The sequence below is a fragment of the Neofelis nebulosa genome, chromosome 5, assembly GCF_028018385.1.
Source record: "Neofelis nebulosa isolate mNeoNeb1 chromosome 5, mNeoNeb1.pri, whole genome shotgun sequence".
Taxonomy (NCBI): domain Eukaryota; kingdom Metazoa; phylum Chordata; class Mammalia; order Carnivora; family Felidae; genus Neofelis; species Neofelis nebulosa.
In genome coordinates this window covers 47090896-47110931 of record NC_080786.1, presented here as the reverse complement: position 1 = coordinate 47110931, position 20036 = coordinate 47090896, and the positions used below count along the sequence as shown (strand labels likewise).

General features: G+C 35.8%; 1 protein-coding gene across 19 annotated transcripts in view; it reads right to left on the bottom strand.

The window, feature by feature from the left end:
- MBNL1 (muscleblind like splicing regulator 1) overlaps positions 1 to 20036 on the bottom strand; it is a 207576-nt gene that overhangs the window by 107575 nt on the left and 79965 nt on the right. For 2 of the 19 annotated variants that reach the window (XM_058730260.1, XM_058730263.1), the window contains exons 2-3: positions 8276 to 8395; positions 4823 to 5376 (exon numbers count right to left, since the gene is read on the bottom strand). The exons of 13 other annotated variants lie outside the window; for them this stretch is intronic. Coding sequence is in view for 2 of the 6 variants with exons in the window: in XM_058730258.1 (XP_058586241.1) it covers positions 8276 to 8281 (6 nt within the window). In the remaining 4 variants the exon portion in view is untranslated. Of the gene's footprint in view, positions 1 to 4822; positions 7484 to 8275; positions 8396 to 20036 lie in introns of those variants that run through there. 4 more of the 19 variants (XM_058730258.1, XM_058730259.1, XM_058730262.1 and 1 more) reach the window with 3 other exon arrangements.

The window sequence follows — 20036 nt, the reverse complement described above, 5'->3', positions numbered from 1 at the left end:
CAAAGTTGAATTTTTAAAGCCAGAAACATCATTTTTAACTGCATGAGAAACCAATGTAAATGGATTCTAATAGATTTTGATTCTTTAAACTCTAGGTCCTCTGCCTGAAAAGTTTTAAAAACTTGGAATACTTTATGCCTACATCAATTAATCAGACTACACTGACAGTTTCAATTCCGCCATGTCCCTAAACCAGTCATTACAAAGACTATGTACCTTCAGCTCCCTGGCCCACCCCTAGATCTGCCTCAACTCTTCCCTCTGTCCCAGAGGGAGCCCCAAGGCATCCTGTTCTTCCTGCACTGTAGCCCTGCTTTCCAATCCCTTGGTTGGCCATGATACCCTTAAATGAGTTCTTCCTTTTTTCATTATCAAGCATGTATCAAGTGCCGTTTCCTACACCCTATGTGAGGCACTGCCAACAACTAAGATGAACATCTCTGACTTCAAGAAGTTTGAGAATTTAGGAAGGAAAGTCCCTGGTCTTACTAGCATTCAAGGCTAACCCGTGATACTCAGCTTAGCCCAGGTTAACTCACTCTCCCCAGAATTGAGTCCCAGCTGCTGGTCTGGGTTCTGCTTCAAAAAAGAAAGAAAACAATCCCACCACATCTGCTTAACCAGTACTGTTGTCATCACCTGGTTACTCTGATGCCACTCACTGACATCAACCCAGATTGAGAGTTCACCCACCTTCTGGATGGTACAACCACTCTATATTTGGGTCAATTCTGACCTTTGATGCCTTCTCCCCCTTTCTGCACTGGTCTGCCACTGGGAAAATGGCTTTGACAAGGAAAGCATATGGATTCTTGGAGAATGGAAAGTCATCTAATCACCGAGATCCTATCCATTTTTAACATTTTATGGGGTTCTGATTTTCATAAACCATGCATTTCATATTGTGGACATGCTATTGTTTTTAAAGAAACATTTACATCTCTATCAATTATAATAAAAGTCACTTATTGGAGGTGCTCTTTAATTTCTATCACTTACTGTCTCCAATAATGTGATATAATAGACACTATTATGTGATTCATACACAAAGAACCCTAGAGAGGTATGCAATTTACTTAATACCACACAGTTCCTATGAGGCAGGGCTGAAATTCTAATCCTTGGAAGCCTTATTCCTAGAGTTCTCTCTAAACCACTGAACTATGCAACTTTCCCCATCAGCATACATGACATCATGATTTATGAATCATAAAAGGTATGAGTAGGTCATATGAGTAGGTATGAGAAGCAGTGTCAGAGTTCAGAGATAAGCATGAGTTTTTGCTTTGTGGTTCTTGATGCTATTGCTTATGGAAAGAGTGTATGTACTCCTGTTTCATTTGGTTTTCCCATCAGACAGACTTGGGTCTGAATCACTTTCTAGTTATAAAATCTTGGGAAAATTAACAACAACAATTTATTGGTTGTTTTCTACATGCTAGCCACTGTGCTAAGTGCTTGGCATATACTTTCTCATTAAATTAAATTAAATCTTCATAAAAATCCTGACAAAGGGATTATATTCTTCATATTTTAGAGTGGGTAAGACTACAACTGACAAAGTAAGTAGCCTTTCCAAGGTCCAACAGCCAAGGAGTAAACAGACTGCAGTGGAAGGAGGCTTAGGCAGACCCATCTTGATGGCACTATGCCATGAAAAGGTTAGGACTGAATTTGGGAACTAGCACTTACAGCCAGGTGTTACAACTAGTAAGGACCTGTGCTCATTGTCCACCAGTCCAGATGGTTCTCATTCTCTCCAAGGAAGGATAAAGAATACACAGGAAAGAGCGAACAGTGGAAATTGAGAGGTACCAGTCTTATGAGTTGAGTGATGGCAGAAATACTCAGGGATCATTATGACTGGGGTTAAGAACCTTATTTTGAGAACTGGCCTAAGACTTCAAGACTAAACTTTCAGTGAGTAAGTACTTCACATCTTTTCCAAAATAAGTGTTATAAATCTCTATTCCAAAAGTACTCCAGCTAGTTTTCAAACTGAACTTCCTAAAAAGAGCATTCAGAGTTTTCATTCTTAGTTTTGCACACATTTTACTCTCAGGTCCATCCATATTGGGCCTTAAGTCCATCTTGGGCATCATTCAAGGGGAATGGATTATAGTTACACCTCCCAAAAAATCGCATAAAGGGAGCCTGGGCATGGCCCCATTAAATAATGATAGATATTCAGTAAAGTCAGGGAGAATTTGGATTTTGAGGTAATAATTCTAAGTCAGGCAACCAGAAAGCATTTAAATTAACAAACATGTCAAATAATTTCACTTACATATAATTATTATAGCACAGAGAATGTGCACCCATTCACTTTTATGATATCACACATAAACAGATACCTTTAAAGATGCAAGCTGAGGAATTTTTCAACTTTGGAAATAGTGGAAGTCAGTTAAAAATTTTCTGCTTAGAAACAGAAAATGAACTGCCACATACATACACACACACACACACAGGTGTAATCTTTTCAATTTTAAGAACTTAAATTTTCAGAAAACTGCCAAATTTATAGGATCACACACTGAAATAAATGGCATGCCAGAAGTTTAATAGTCCATCCGAACAAAAATATTTTAATGATTCTTGCACTGTACTTTTGAAAATCCTAATATAAGTAAGGTAAGCCACATTACACGAGGCAGAAATAAAAAGGAAATTCGAAAGGCCACAATCAGGCTACACTGCAGAAGTGAGCTCACATTTATCAGCTGTGATCAGACACACGTGATACTGAGGAAAATCACTTTAACTCCTAGACTCCATTCTTTGCTCTGCAAACACTGGCAGGCTGAAATGTAAGGCAACTTCAGTAAATAGCATTGCCTAGAGTCAAGTGCCCTGGGTTAGAATTCAGTGATTTATATTCTGGTCTTGGCTCTAGGCTTAAAAATTGTGAATTATCAACCCTCTGTTCCCTTATCTGCAAAAGGGTCATCCTATTATTTATTCAATAGATTTTTTTCTATTCAGGTAGTTGCTAAGATCTTTATGGCACCAATACTTTATATGATGTACCTTTTCTGTACATCCTAAAAAAGAAATCACTTAGGTCTTACTGTACTGAGTTCAGCTTATGTGAAGTTACTTTGTCCATTAAACATTAAATGCAGTGAATACCACTAACTCATTATGTTCCATTCAAAATATTGTATTTTTAAAGTTTTAAAGTAATTTTATAAATGTCTACAATAATTTCACTCACTCTATCCTAATGTTTAATATTTAATGATAATATTTTACTTATTATTAAATATTATAAATACTATTTTATTTATTAAACATTATAAATAACATTTTATGTATTAATAATTTAATATTTAATATAATCTATAATACAATTTATAACATAATATATAATGATAATTAAGTACATACATTGTTTCAATTCTTGTCCTAGAAGATTATAAGAATTCTAAATAAATAGAAAAAGGAAAATGTACTTCAGAAGCCAACCTGAGAATAATGCAACCTCCCAGCTTGAGACTGTGCCTTATATTTTCAAAAACTATAAACTCATTATAAATGTTAAGAATTAAAGCATTACAATTGTCCACTTCTGTTTTTACACATGAAATCAATTACCCGATTTAACGCACTAGAAAGACTTCCAGCATTCCATTCACTTATACTTTTGAGGTCTCGAGGAAATAAAACTGGGTTATTTTCAAGTGTAAATAAAATACTTTGTTGAACATCTTTTAGTTTTAAAAAAACAAGCATTCTAAATAGGCACTATCAAAGAGAAACCTTGCTTCATTTTGTATGGCTATTAGTAAATACTCTTTTTCATTTTTAAAACCTCAGTTACACATTCAGTTATTGAGATGAAGGAGTTTCAATGTGACAGCTAATAGCCTTGATTCCAACTACAGGGCATCAATTAACAGATTGAGTCCACATTGAAAAGAAAACAAAGGACAAAAAAGAGATGAATGAAAAGTAAGGCCACTGAGGATCTCATACTAGAAGAGCTGTCTTAATATCACTTCACAGATTACTGCTTATGAATGGAGGCAGGGCAAAGAATAAAAGTTGTAAATAATGCTGAAGAGATAGGTGACTGTGCTGTTCACGCCAAGATGCTGCTGATCTCTCTCTCCCTCTCCCCCTCGCCCCCCCTTCATCCAAGTTATTTACACCCATATGGAGTGATTTTTTTTCCCAAAAATTAGGGGCGGGGAATGATTCCCCTTTAAAAAACTGAAAATCAAGCCCTAAAAGAAGAGGAAATGCTACATTTAGAATGCTAAGCAGTAATGTTTGACAAAGGACAATATTGTACCCTTGAAGTACCACGATCTGAACACCTCTTCCCATTCCTTTTGAATTAATTACGGCTTTAGAAATTTGAGTGTAAATAAATTAAGAAAATAGTAATTTAATATTTCTAGTTTTAAACATTAACAGAAGTAAACAAATATAGGCATTTGGAAACAAATAACTTCTACTTTATTTTTTACTGTTTTAACTGTTTTAATTCTCAAGATTTCTCTTACTGAATACACAATGTAGATTGTGAAAGAGAAAAGAGTGCTTCATAGATTCCAATTCAAAGAATGGAAAAAACATTTTTTAATCTATTCAATGCCAAGTTTAATATAAATAAAATAGATTAGAAATGCTATCATACCAAATTCCCAAAAGAGGCATTTTAATACGTAGTTACCCAACCGAAGACTCATATTCTGGCTCTATCATCAAGCACAGAGTTCCCCAAGGATATTCTTTAGCTATTTAGTCTACATTAAATCCATGGCTGTAGGTTTTCAGCTTCTAGAACAGCTTCCTAGAGAAATCAGAATCTTACCTTTACATATCTTCTGCAGACGTTTCTTGGTGCTTTGAAAAGTCCTGAGGTCTATGTCAAACGGCCATTCTCTTGCTCCCAGGGTCTTAGGGGCTTGGAGAAATCCCAACACCTGCTGCTACCACTGAGTGTCGATGCTAGAAAAGCTTCAGGGTTTTGACAGCAGGATCACTGAGCCACAGCCAAAGCTTGGGAAGCCTTAACAACTGAAAGCAAGTGTAGAAGGCAATGTGGTACCCAGCACGGGCTCAATTGTAGCAGCAGGGGAAGGAATACTCCCGCCCTCACAAGGGTATAGAGGCAGCCATCAGGGAACCCAGGCTCTGTCAATGGACAGGGCGGAGGAAGTGGAGACATGACCACACAGCACAAGACCCTGGGGGAACGGAACAACTAGCACAGAGCTCAGGTAGCGCTTGAAAAGAATCACCAAAATTCCCCGACAGAACACAAGAAGCAATGGCGAAATGCAACAAAATACATGGAGACAGGCCATTCTAGCATCCCATAAGAGAGCCAAAAACACAGTTGAGGGGGAGATATGGAGCTCTAGTCTAGAAAGAAAAGTAAGGAAGACATATTACAGTATGCCTACTGTGTTTGAGCTTAACAATCTAGTAAGTGACATAAAATTCCTAAATCCTATCATTCTAACATTCATATTAAGAAAACTCACAAATACAAAAAATCACAGGGTGCTAATCCACAAGGCAGCAGAAATTAAAAGGCAAAGCTGTCCATTATCAGAGGACAAAATGTAACCGAAGTTTAAACTGAACTTGATTTTAACTTGAGAAATAAAATTACTTTTTAAATAAGAACAACAAATGTTTTATCAAATATACCACCTCCTATCCTGATGAGATGAAGAAGGCTGAAGGAGGAATTCAATGAGATGAGAGAAAAAGAATATGAAGAAAAAGAAGTGGACACAGAGTGTTCAGAAATTAAAAGAAGAAGGCACAGAAGAAGAGGGAGGAAGAAAAGAGGAGGAAGACAGGAAAGTGTGATTAATGTGCTAGGTGTTAATGCATGGTCACATAAACCGCTCGCTAAGACTCTCCAGAAGCTGGACTTGATAATGTTCTGTTTTCCAGAGAGCTCCTTCTAGCTTGTTAACCACTTTTCACAGCTCTTCAATGATTCGCAAGCCCTCAGGAGCTCATGCAAAGGAGCCCGCTGAATATTAAATATCAAAAAGGTACAAGAGACAGACCCTAAGACAATTCTGCTTCGAGGAGCTGGATAAAATCAAGTAAGGAATGAAATATAAACTCTGACAGGACTTTAATAATTACTAATATGTGTCAAAATAAAAATAATCGGGTTAATTTAGGAACTATCATCTTTTCAAGACTAGAAACAAATTAACCATGGGTGCCGTTTTATGCTTGTTTCAGAATTAAATAAGAAGAAAATCTGCTGCTTGATGGCGGTTACATGTATGCAATTCTTGACTTCACATATTGACTTACATATGTTTTTAAATTCAAGTTAGCCAAAATATTAATAATAATCTTTTACCTGGGTATCAAGTAGCTGAAATCATGCTGTTTTAGGAAAGGTTGATTTCCATGCCTCACCATATAGATATAGACATACAGTTAATAACACACACAATAAAAGCAGCTCTTGTTGGGCAAATTTACTTACATCCCCTACATCACTAAGGGTCCACCACTTTTATAAAATGAAATAATCCTTAGGCTACATAATACTAAGTACTGCCCAGGCAGCTAGTACTTTAGATTTGAGAGAATTGAGAATTTATGAGGGAAAAGGATGGAGAATCTGAATTTCCCCTTAAAAATATTTTTTATTGTATAAACAGTGCCTCTAAGTTCAGATGTTGGTGTGAACTAAAACTTAATATTTTAAAACATAATATTTTCAGTATGATAGCTTTGGATAAGGAAAGACTGAGCCATAATGGTGGAAACCAAAGGGAAGTGGACTTTAAAAAAATGTATAGTCTGACTTTGAATAAATATAAAACATCAATTACAGTTTGTTTTTCTGACCTATGTTGTCAACCCCACTCATGAAAATCAGTTTCAACAATCTAGCCAACAATAACTAAAACAAAAAAATGTGAACGAGTAAATGTTGCCAAATGCAAAATGGCAACATGGATTCATTTGCAAAACTCTTTAAATTACATGGTATGTCAGGATTATTTTCAGTGGAAATAGAAAAATCAGTACTAGCCATTTAAAAATATACATTCTACTGCTACTGAAGTATCTTACTAAAGTAATAAGATCAAATCATCTAAACCTGTGTTTTCCCTGCTGTTAAGCATCACAAGGTGAGAAATTTTTGACAAATGTGCTCACAATTGTATCCCTGTACCTAGTTAGCCTGGAAACACAGCAGGTGCTCAATAACGATTCATTGGCTGAATGGTGGTACCACATGTGAAAAGGTACTAATCAAAAATGTGGCAGGAGGAGGGCACTTAGGAGGACTGTGATCAAGAAATTTCTTAATAAACAGTTATCTTCCTACATGGCTTGTCAGAGCCTTTATAATGCTACTATAAATTCCTAAACTTAACTGTCTACTTTTTTTTTAATGGAAAACCTATTAAACATAGATTAACTATTCTAGGAAAATTTGGCCTTCACCTTTGGAAAACTTCTTTCTATATCTTCCAATTGTTTAATGAAAGACATAGGTAAACTATTAATTGGCATATATTCATGTGTGTTCTAAATTATAAGATGGAAGAGAAATATATGTATTTTAAGTCATGTAGTAGCTTTAGGCAAAATGGGAAAAGAAAATTTTAGAGTGAGAAAAAGTGAGATACCTCACTCAAATTATTCACTTTACTAACAGAGAAACTTACTCAAAGAAACTACCTTGTATTGGTACATGGATACATTAGCAATGTTAAAGACTAATCTTGTGCAACTATCTGACTAATATAGCCAATATCTTACTAATTTGCTTACATAATTATCTTGAGTTGAAAAGAATATTCCTGGCAAGAATTATGCATACTAATTTCTTAAGTTAAAATTCTATAGTCTACTGCTGTTAAAAAAGGAAGTGCTCCTTTAGAATTGAAAGGAGGAAAACTTGCTTTCACATACTAAAAAGTCATTTTTTTTAAGTCACTGTGGGTCAAGAGAAAAACAAGAGCAAAAATAAAATAGTGGAAATTACACTGGAAACCATGTTCCATGTACAGAGGTATCTAACAAACCTCAGGATTAGTATCTTCAAGTAGTAAAGCTGGGAACAAATAAGAACTTCATTTATGGAATGGATATAAGGTCACAGATCAGGTCACCAGTGGTAGAACTATGATTCCCCTCTAAAACAACATTCTGGTGTTCAGATTATCCGAGGCCACTTTCCAATGGGCGCCATGTCAGTCCTCGAGAGATCAGCCCTTCCCAAAAGAGATCTTTGCGAACTGGCTCCCCATTTGCCTTATTCACTCACCAGCATCCATTAGCCAACTCCATGCTTTATCTTCAATAGATAAGATACGGCTTCTTCTCGCCATGGTGCCATGAAAAGGATCCAGAAGGTTCCCCTTAAACAACATTTCCTGAGTGACTGCTGCAGCACCAAGAGTAAAGGATATGCCAGGTCAGCCACTTTTCCTTCCCAGCAGTATTAGCAGCAGCAGCAGCAGCAGAAGCAGGAGCAGACCATTTAGACCCAGCTCCTTGCAGGATGCTAGCCAAAGCACTCTTGTTTACTCTACACCTAGACAGAGTTTGCCCGTATGTTTGCACCTTTCCCAGAGTGTCAAAACAGGTGTTTTCCTGTGATCATGCTTAAAAATCTGCTCCCCAAACAAGGTGATAAATACACTGTTACTATGAAATTCTAAGTTTCTAATTCTATGGAAAACATGTTCTTAAAGGTTTACTTTATTATGAGGAAGCCTTGATGAGTCCTTTTAAGAATTCATTCACCCTCCTCGCTCCTAATAAGCAAGTGGATTGCCCTAAAATTTCCTGTTAATGAAAGAAAGGATGTTACTATATAAAATAAATGCCATCGTGCAATTTTGGTCATTTCTTTCCTAATGTTCTATCTGCCTTCCTGGCATAGAATCGCTTTTTGCAAACGCTATGTTTTCATAATCTTTACAACCCTCCCAACAGATGGGGAAATATCGGGTCTTATGCTCATTATTTTACAGAAGGAACAATGACTTCTCTTTGCTTCTATATTTCATTCCCATTTGGATGTTACTGATGAGTTGTTTTTCCTTCCAGTACTGTTCAACTTAACGAGTGGCTAGAATACGGCTGCACAACAGAGTCAAGCAGATAACATCATTAACAAAGCATTTACTTTACTAAACTGATTTATCCAGAGCCAAAATCCTATAGATAGAAAAAGCACCTAGAGATCTTTAAAAAATTTAAATACCTCAACCAAGGATAAGTGTAAAACAGATGATTATTTTCTTAGTAAGTAAATGCTATTTACTTACTAAGTAAATAATACTTATAAAGTATTATCATAAAGTATAAAAGTAAAGTAAAAATACTTTACTTACTAAGTAAATGCTATTTACGTATTAAGAAGATAATCATCAATTAAAGAGTCATAAATACAAGAATACAGAAGCATTGTTCTCTGCACAGTATAGAGTACAAATTCTCAGTGGCAAAAGTGAAACCCTACATTCACAGGATCTTAGTATATGTTTCTTGTCATATTACTACTTCACGTGTTCACCTCATCCTCAAAGCAATAGCAGGAACAATCACTAACACTTACTGAATGCTCCAGGAGTGCCGGGCACTGTTCTTAGTGCTTTACAAGAGTTATCCCATTTAACCTTCCAAACCACTACAGATCAGATGTAATCACCACCCCATTTTGCAAATGAGGAAAGGGAGGCTTAGCCAGGTGCCATCACATGTTCGAAGTCACAGAGCTCACAACTGACTTGAACCCAGGGTCGCCCAGTTCCAGAAGTGGGGCCCTTAAACAGTTTGCTAAAATCCAACATTCATTTTTGTTTTCACAGTTTTTTCTGTACTGCAAATGTACCTTTAATATGATAGACACTAGAACATGTTTACATAAAATTATGATTTGATAATAGTTAACATGCATGATGGTAGATATTATGGGCCATGAAAATTCCATTAAGTCCTTGACCTGTATTATTAGGCTCACAACACCCCAAAGAGGCAGATATGCTCCCATTTAGCAGGGTACTCTGGAAGATTTAGGGGCATAGAGTGCTAAGGAAGTTGCCAAACTCATATGACTACTATGGAACAAATGTCAACTCTGGATCCAGGGAAGGCAGCTCCCGAAGTTGTGGTTTCCCCCTTATACCTACCCTCCACTGCCTCTCAAAAGCTGATGTCACGTTATCCTTAAAGAAAGGGAGTAAGAAACGTCAGGGCTGGCCAGAACCCTGGTGGGAGGACGTTTGGCTATTTCTGTCTCTTCTGAAAAACTTAATAATGCATCAAGTACGTCAGCTCATATGATACACAAGTCCACATTCACTTCTCTTAATGGTGTTTACTAACTTAAGGAATTAAATGCAACCTGCGATTCTCACATTTTAATAAAAGTCAAGGACAGGGACACTTGGGTAGCTCAGTTAGTCGGGTGTCCAACTTCAGCTCAGGTCATGATCTCACAGTTCATGAGTTCGAGCCCCGGGTCAGGCTCTGGGCTGACAGCTCGGAGCCTGGAGCCTGCTTAAGATTCTGTGTCTCCCTCTCTCTCTCTGCCCCTCTCCCACTTTCTCTCTCTCTCTCTCTCTCTCTCTCTCTCTCTCTCTCTCTCTCTCTCTATCAAAAATGAACAAACATCTAAATTTTTTTTAAAAAAAAAGGAGAGGACAAATTCAGTTTTCACATTTTTTCCCAAGTATATCTTATCTTCAGAAGCACTAACAGGGCAGTAACATTATCATCATCACAGTACTGGTCATCGTGTTTGGGGGATTACCATTGCTGGCAGCCATACTTCTATTTTATTCGCATCATTTAATTATACATTTAATTGTATGCAGGACCAAGACAATAATTGTGAGATCAGAGGAAGCTGCAGAAATCTGAGGATCATCCCTTGAGATATGGGCTGAACCAACCTTGGACCAAGGTACTTCCTTGAATATTCAGCAGCTGAAATGACCGTCTTTGAATGAGCTCTTGAGGACACAAAGCCATCTGGATAATCGCAGACAGCTCAAATCGAGCACCTACAGTCGCAAATATAAGACTGCGAAACCAATGGAGAATATGGAAACCAATCTCTCTCTTTAATTTGGCAGCAGGCCCAACCCTCTGGACAAAGTTTGGCTAGCTTCAGCTTTTTCAGCTTTAACCTAATATAAATTAGCACAAGAAACTATGAAAACTTCAGAGAGAAAATACAGTTATGCTGAAGTCATATACCCTCTGTCAGAATTTAGCCATAAGCTGTAAGAAATACAGCCATTTGGTGGCATTTAGCAAGAAGAAATTTAGGTGCCCATGTGGCACAGCCTGAGGTGATGCATTAGAGTCTATTTACTCTCGATTATTTTTGAAATCAAAAGTTTCCAAAGAAGGAAGGTAACAATTCTTTACCCAATTTCTAGACAATTATCTTCTCTGCAGAGTTCCTTGAGTGGTGGCATTATACATCGTACCCACATAAGCTTGATTCACTCTTTGGCTGACAACAAGATTTAAATTTATCTGTCTTCAATGTTAACACTAAATTAACACAAAAGTTATTCAAAAATTCTAAAAAAAAACACAACACATTCTGACATCTTTTGGATGAGGAAAACAAAGTAACCTCATAGGCTTTTACATAAGACAGATCATAACAAATGATTTCTATGACCTTGGCACTACTAAGTGATAGACTAGAAAGATCATGACTCATTTATGCAGTCATCCAGATATCTATATATCTTCCAAATATCTATACATCTCTATCTAAAAATATATATTCAAATATCTATATATAGATATTTCTAGATATCTAGATATAGAAAAAATACAGATATATCTACATATAGAGATATACAGATATTTAATATTAAATATTTAGATATTTAATAGATTAGATATTTAATATTAAATATCTGTATATCTCTATCTCTAGATACATAGATACAGATACATAGATATTTGAATATATATATTTTTTGACTGTTCCAAGTTATCTACTGCAGCAACAATTATTATTTCTTGCTGATGTTAATGACAGTGCAATTAAAAACAGAGACATATAAGTTTGGGTCATTTTAAGACTTTACTTTAGAAAGATATCAAACAACAGAAGTCATATCTGTAGATGAATACATTAGCAGCTTTTTATTCATCAGCTTTTACTGGGTATACTCTCTTTTATTTAATTCCTTGAACTTGGCTTTATCTGGAAAGAAAGGGATTGATAAGCACCAACTCTAGGCCACACTTTGACCAAAACAGGTAAGGCTGCAGTGAGCTCCCCAGGTTGTCCTGAAAGTAAACAACACACTATTACCAATTCTTAACTAACACGAAGTCAGCCAAATATAAAATGGTGACCTAAAAGTGAAAAGCTCTAATTGTGCATTACAAACCCCTGAGTCATTCTGTCCTCACAACTTTATGCTTTAAATAAACCTAAATGCTAGCTAAAGAAAATCTACAAGCAACTCAGTGTGACTTAGTGTTTCCAAACCAGGAAAAGGAAGGACTTTCAGTGTTCGAGATAACATTTGTTTCCTTTAGTCTGGAAAATAAACATTTCCTATGCAGGTTATGCCCAGGGACTGTGTGTGTGTGTGTGTGTGTGTGTGTGTGTGTGTGTGTGTGTGTGTGTATCAGTATGTGTGGGTAAAGACAGAAAGGGGAGAGAAAGAGAGGACGAGGAGAGAGAAACAGGAAGATTTTTTAGTAGTTGGTGTTCAGACAATACCAAATTTTGTCCTGGAGTTAGAATTTATCTCAGCAAGTTATGTGCACATGAGCTATGAAAGAACTGGAATTTGTCATAAAATCAACAGGAAATGCTTTCCTGATTATATATCACATTTCTATTAATTCAATAACACAGGATGACATATTACATATAGTTACATAAAATAACAGAAGTCTTGGGTCTCCAAATTTGTTTAACTTATCTTTATTTCAATATACATTAAGCCATTTTCTACATTTCAATAATACTAGTGTATCTTTCCTAATAGAGGAATAAGCAGATTTTGTCCTGATATCGTGCTTATATAACACTAGAGAGATCTACTTTAATACATTTATGCAGTTCATTGTTTACTGGAGTTAGTAAGCAATGGCCAAGAGAAATAATTCATTTACATTTGTCAAGTATGGATACATATGTAACCTATCAAATAACAGCTTAAGTTGTCAAGGGCATGAGTAAGAGCCTCTCCTGCACCGGTCCAACTTCTCATGTGTTAGCTGGAAATGCATCATACAAGCCTGTGTTCCATGCCTTGGGGACAAGATTATAAATTAAAAGAACAAAACGCCACCTCCGTGTTAGGTATATGAGTATGTCTACTAGTTCGGTTAATCCTCATTGCACAACTTTAAGGCAGACATATTATTGTTCCCATCTGACAGATGAGAACACTCAGAGCAGTTGGAAAATGTGCCCAGCCAAATCTGTTCCACAAATGCCCCTGCTACCTGGGTAGAAACTAGGGACTAATGGGATTACACACACACACACACACACACACACACACACACACACACACACACACACACACGTGAAGTTTACTTTCTTGTTTTCTGTTATAAGGATTGTTATATATTTTTTAAGATACATAGTGAGTTGCAATTTTATTTTTTGAGGATTTCCAGAAATAATTCTTAAAATATTCGGAAGACTGCTACTCCTTCAGTAGTCAGATAAGGAAATGTGTAAGTGAGAATTATGTCAAGCCAAATAGCACACGTATTTTGAAATGTCCAGGATGCTTTCATTTTATCCAACCCCTGAAAAGAGTAGGACATGAAGTGTGTTTTCAAAGAAATACATTTTCTTTATGCGCATTTGGCATTGCTGGCTGACCTCAGCCAAGGCAAATAGGCTAAGAAGTAAACATCATTCTTTTACTACTTTTACAGGGTTCTCTCAGTTACCAAGAGAAAATGGTCCCCGTTTTTATTTTTATTTGTTCGTATAAACTTTATATTGCATGATGAAATGTGACCAGTATTTTTCCTTTTTTAGGCTCCGTTTCACTCCTAAATTAGCTCCTATCTGTCTCTTCGCACTAGCACTTCCAGTTCTGCATTCCTGTTTAAAATATTTCTTCCCCCCCTCTCCACCTTTTTTTTTCCCTTCCAGAAATGACTAATCTTCCTGTTATTCTACTCTTGTCAGTTTTTCCCCTGGTATTCTTTTCATGTTGCGTAACATTTACTTTTCAACAACTCCTTTTAGAATTTTACTACTGTATCCTTGATGCTAGCCTTCCGTTTTCAACAGATTAAAACAGTCAATATTTAGATATTAGCCTACTTTTTCGGGTCAGTTTTTGTGCTATACAGATTAAGTTATCTCCTCACGCCAAAAATGCAACTCTTCTTTCAATCGACATAATATAAATGCCCATTTGTTGATCTTCAAAGCTAAATTCAGTCTAATCCTCAGTTACCAGACATCACAATTAAAGGGCTTAGCTTTTTGTCTCCTTTCAAATTTCCTGATAAGTGCTAGCAAAGCAAACGTAATGCCACTTCTCTTAAAATTCTCTTGCTTCCCAGCACTTCTCCATAACATCATAAAACATGTTAGCATAGACTTACAAGCAGAATGTAAAGTTTTCCCAGCTACTGATTTTCATTTGCAAAAATTATTTTAATTACATGCCCAGAATTTGACTTCTACCCTAATTTTAAACAATCATAACAACTATATAGCTATATACTATCTGAACAGAAGTAGAGTTTTTATCTCAGAGAAAACCTCTGAGAAGCGTTTTAAAATTACAATGATTATTTAAGTAATATACCCAAAGTTGATAAGCTAATATGACCTAACAAAATATTAATCATAACCTCAGATTTACATAATCCACTTTTTGGTGAACCCAATATTATATTATCTCATAGTCATAGGATCCCATAGAGAGAGCAGTACCTTACTACTCCTATTTACACTGGCTATTCATACAAGAAAATGTTCACAAGGGTCTTCAGAATTGTACATTCCCTAAAATCCAAAAACATCTTTAAAAATCTGACAAAACAGACTTCAATTAAAGGAGATAAATACATCCCTAAAATGTCACCTTCACTTTCTTAAAATAAAAGTCGAATAAAGTTCAAGTATATTTGCTTAAGTTAAAATAGCAGAAGAGCTTCCCATTTACTTTCAGTTGTTTTTTTTTTTTTGGGGGGGGGAATCCCCATCATTCCCTCTTCTTACTTTTTCAAATAACAAAAATTAAAATTTCCTGGCTTGTCGCATACAATGCCCTATATGGAGACATGTCATTTTTCTTTGGGTCAGCACCAACAACTTAACTTTAAACCTCTTTATTATCCCTATTTTGGACTCTACGCCCAGGAACTCTAAAGTCAGTTAAAGCATTCTTGGTTCATATTTATAATATAGGACATCAAATATTATAGTAACCAAAACCAGATTCATATACATATTTTTCTTAATCACATCACATTATACATAGAAAATAAATCCAAACTATATAACTCTATGAAAAAGGCAGGGCTTGTGTCCATATGCCCAGTGACTCGCACAGTGCTTACCTGTCTTCCCCCCAAAAAAACATGCTCAATAAGTATCTTCTAAGTGGATAAATTCAATCATATAGAGGTATATTATGGTAAACACAAAAGGAAGGAGAAGAGACTTCCTGTCACCACAAGGGAAGGAATATTCTCAAAATGTAATAATCAACAAAAGAGGATTAAGAGAAATAACTCAAAGAATATCCCCAAGGGAAATTTTATCAAAATTTGTTAGAATACTTTGAATGTATCTATATTTGGGTCATGTATTAAGAAATTATATTCTGGAATAGATAAATAAAACTCATGCATTTTTCTCCACCTTTCTAATATAAACTGTATGATGAAGGTGCCAATTAGTTACCAAAAAAAGTTCTCTATAGAAAAATTACAGGTAATGAATGCAGCAGGAATGATAGAATGAAAGGTCATCATTTGGCAATCCCTAAAAGAAATCATGAAGCTATGCAATAAGGAACAATGAGATGAAACACTAACCCAAGTCTGATAAAGAACTTTATAGGATTGGCCTAGGCTGGCCTGAACTTATCGACAGATTTTAGCATCATTAAATGTGAGTACAACAGAAATTATGCCCCTTTGGTGAGATGCAACTGAAAGTACACAGCACCATCCAGGAGGCATTCACACCAAATAATAAATAGCATTACAACTGAACTCAATGATAGCTTTAATTTCTAGTCTCCAGAAAACCAGGGAGATGGAAGAACATGGTCAACAATACACAGGGAAACAACTAGCTACATTCAGAATCTCAAATCTTCTTCAGGACAGTGACTCAAGTCTTCAACAGATAAAGGCATGGGAAGAAAAAAGGAGCAGAAACTATCACAGACTAAAAGAATCTCAAAAGACCTCACTTCCAAATGGAATGTGTAAATCTTGTTTAGATGCTCACCTGATCACTCCACCTGTAAAAAGAGATCTTGCTCTGACAACAGGGGGAAATTAAACATAACGTGGGTACTAAGTAATACAATGAAATTATTGTCAGTTTTGATAGATTTGGAAACAGCATTATATTTAAAAGAAGTTCTAATCTGTCACAGACAGATGCATACTAAAGAATTTATAGGTAAACTAATAGGATGTCCGAATTTGTTTTAAAATACATCAGGGATAAAAGGTATGTGTGAGGTAAGAAACAAAACAAAATGGGCAAAATGTTGACTGATGCACATATGGATACATGCATACAAAATGCTGATTCATACATACATAGAGGTTGCTACAATATTTTCTCTAATTTTTGTATATGTTTGAAAATTGCCATAATAATTTTTAAAAGCTAAACAAAACAAAACTAAAACAAAACAAAACCACACCACAAACAGAAAGCAAAAGAGAAACAGTTACTACCTGGAAGAATAACTGAACTTCGTATTATATTTTTGAACCAAAGTCACAAAACCTACTTGACAAGCTAGACTTTGCTTCTAACCATCTGATCTGGCTGACCTAACAATTCATTTATATCTGTGAACATAAATATCTATATCTGTAACAGAAACACAACTGACTTAAACCTACTTACAAAAATCATCTATATCTGAAAATAAATTATAAACTTAAAAAACCTAAAAACATAGATACCATTATTAAAATGCTTTCTTGTTCACCTTCATTCCCCATGTATATGTATTACCTCTTCAACCAAGTAATAAGGTCTTTATGAGCAAAGTCCGTCTTATTTCTTCAGTCAACAATGAGTGAACATGTGTTTCTAGTTGGTGTACTACATATCCAGTATTTCACTAAACGGTAAGAACACAAAGTGGTAAGTCACAAGCCATGTGCTCAAATTGAGAGAGGGAGAGAGGTACATAATTACAATTCTTCTGCCGAAGACAGACAGAGATGAATGGGGCATACCACAGACACAAGGAGACAGGACAATAACATGGCCAGGGCTGGGGTGAGGATAAGGTTATATGGAAAAAGTACACAAAACTATTTTAGGGGAGGAAAAAAATTCTAAGCCAAAAGACAGAAAGGACAAAAGACATTAGGTTGGAATAGCAAAAGAAGAAGTGTTTTGCAATAGGGCACTATCACTAATACTCACTGTTACAGGCATTGGGCCTCAATCAATAACCCAGTGGACTCAACAAAATGCTAAGTATTTAGTATGGGATCAATAAATATCTATTAGTTAAGGTACAGAGAGACAAGTTCAGGTAGTATTATTGGAGTGCTCATATCATGGAGTGCCTGTGCATCAGGCATTTTGCTAGTATACTGAGATAAATGTATTTCTCATTCAACCTCACATCAATCCCGAGGTAGGTACTATTATTATCCCTAACATAGACATCAGGACACTGGGACACGGAAGGCCTAAGTAACTTGCTCAGTCACTCAGTTAGCAAGTGGTATGCTGAGAAATGTTCTGAGTGTCGCAAAAAATGTGGGGGAAAATATTTGGAAATAAAATTCTACATGGTCAAATGATTTAAAGAAGAAGAGATGACACTAAAACAGCGGGTGCTGCTAAGTGCCTAAGTGGCTCTCTGGAGAGGGAAGGACCCTGAGTTGTCAATTTCCATGGTGTAAATACTCCTACCGTGGCCAATTTCAAGATGCCAACATGACATCACTTAATCTGGAGTTGGAAAGAAGTCTTATGTGAGCCAGTTCCTGCATACCACTGGCCATAGCCTTCAATAAGCTATTCAGATAGAGAAATAACAGCCTGATTATATGGTCAAGAAGATAACAGGAAAATCAAAGAAAAGGTACACCTGCTATCTCTGATTACAAGACTCTGTACTTGAGTAATAGCCAATTTGTATGTGCAATTCATGAACACCTAAGGAATATAATATAATGTATGAAAGGCAATGAGGACAAACTAATTCATCGAGATTCCACAAGGAAACATACGTTTTCTAGGAGTGAAGAGTTGACATTTAAAAAAGTATTCTTTCTATGTGATTAATGAACTGTGATTAGTAAGTGATTTCCTGCTAAACTATTCCTCCCTCAGGTAACACATAAGAGGATTTATTTCAAACTGGAAAAGTTAAAAATGAAAATACAGTTGAAGGAAATTACTTGATGTGGGTCAGCAACAGACACTGCGACTAAAAAAAGGGAGATTACTTTTGCGTACCCTGTGTTTTATAGACTTCCTGCCATATACAAGGTGTTGAATGATACTGATCAGAAGGAAGGAGAGGAAAAAAAAGCCAATAATAAAACTGGATTTATATATATGTATATCTTATTTATATTTAAAGAATATGCAGGGTTGCCTGGGAGGCTCAGTTGGTTCAGCATCTGACTTTGGCTCAGGTCATGATCTTGTGGTTCATGAGTTCAAGTCCAGCGTCGGGCTCTGTGTTGACAGCTCAGAGCCTGGAGTCTGCTTTGGATTCTGCTGCCCCTCCCCACTTGTGCGCTCTCTCTCTCTCTCTCTCTCTCTCTCTCTCTGTCACACACACACACACACAAACATTAAAAAAAATTAAAGAATATGCAGATATATGTATATAAAATGGAGTTCAAATGATTAATATGTGTATATTTACACCATTGCTTTAAAAAAATTCCTTTGAGTTACTCATTTAACAATAGCATGGAATGAATAAGCATAGTTAGATGAATTTTATATGTGCATAAAAGAGAGTTAGAATTATTAATATTACCATATTGATCCTATCTCCTTATGAAGTCCCTTTACCATTTAACAACAGTGTCTGATAAATAAATATATCTAGATAAAATCTTAATGAAATATTAAATCTATTTTTCACATAGAATGCAAATATAATGCTGAGGAGAAGCAAGTAGTGATCAGCAAAGCAAAAAAAGCCAAATTATATACAAATTTCTTTAGAGGTCTAGCAACCTTAAACCAGATGCCTCCATTTTTGGCATGTGGGAAGTCTGTTGCTGACCTGTTACTGACTCTGGCTCTAAGGAACCTGCAGCCTATCCATTAGTTAACAGAATCCTGGCTTAAACAGACTCCAAAGAAAAAAAAATACAATTCATTAGCACCGTGGATGCTATTTAATACATATGCAAAACAAATGCAAAAGATGCTTCTGAGCCTTGTTAGAGTCTGTATACTTTGTCTTCTGATGTTCTTGTCTCAACAGTAAGTCCCAGACATCTTTTATTGGGTCAATTTAACTATTGATTTTTTACTCATAATGCTTACCAATGGCAGAAAAATACCACTTTTTCAGTCTAGTGCCATAGGGGAGAAAAATTCACAGAATACATATTCAAAAATGAAAAAAATCAATCAACAACACTGTTTTCTAGTACATAAAATATTTCAACCAACCAATATTGTTACTTAACTAAACTGACATTTTTTCCAGTCCAGTTATCAGACTTACATGAGAGTCCAGAGGTATATTTTTATCTTTTTGATATCACAATTGGTTGAGAAGTGAAAATCCAAGTAAAATAATTCTAGTGTTCTGTACACAATGCTATTTTTCATTTCCTTGAATGAAAGAGGACTTTTAAAGAGG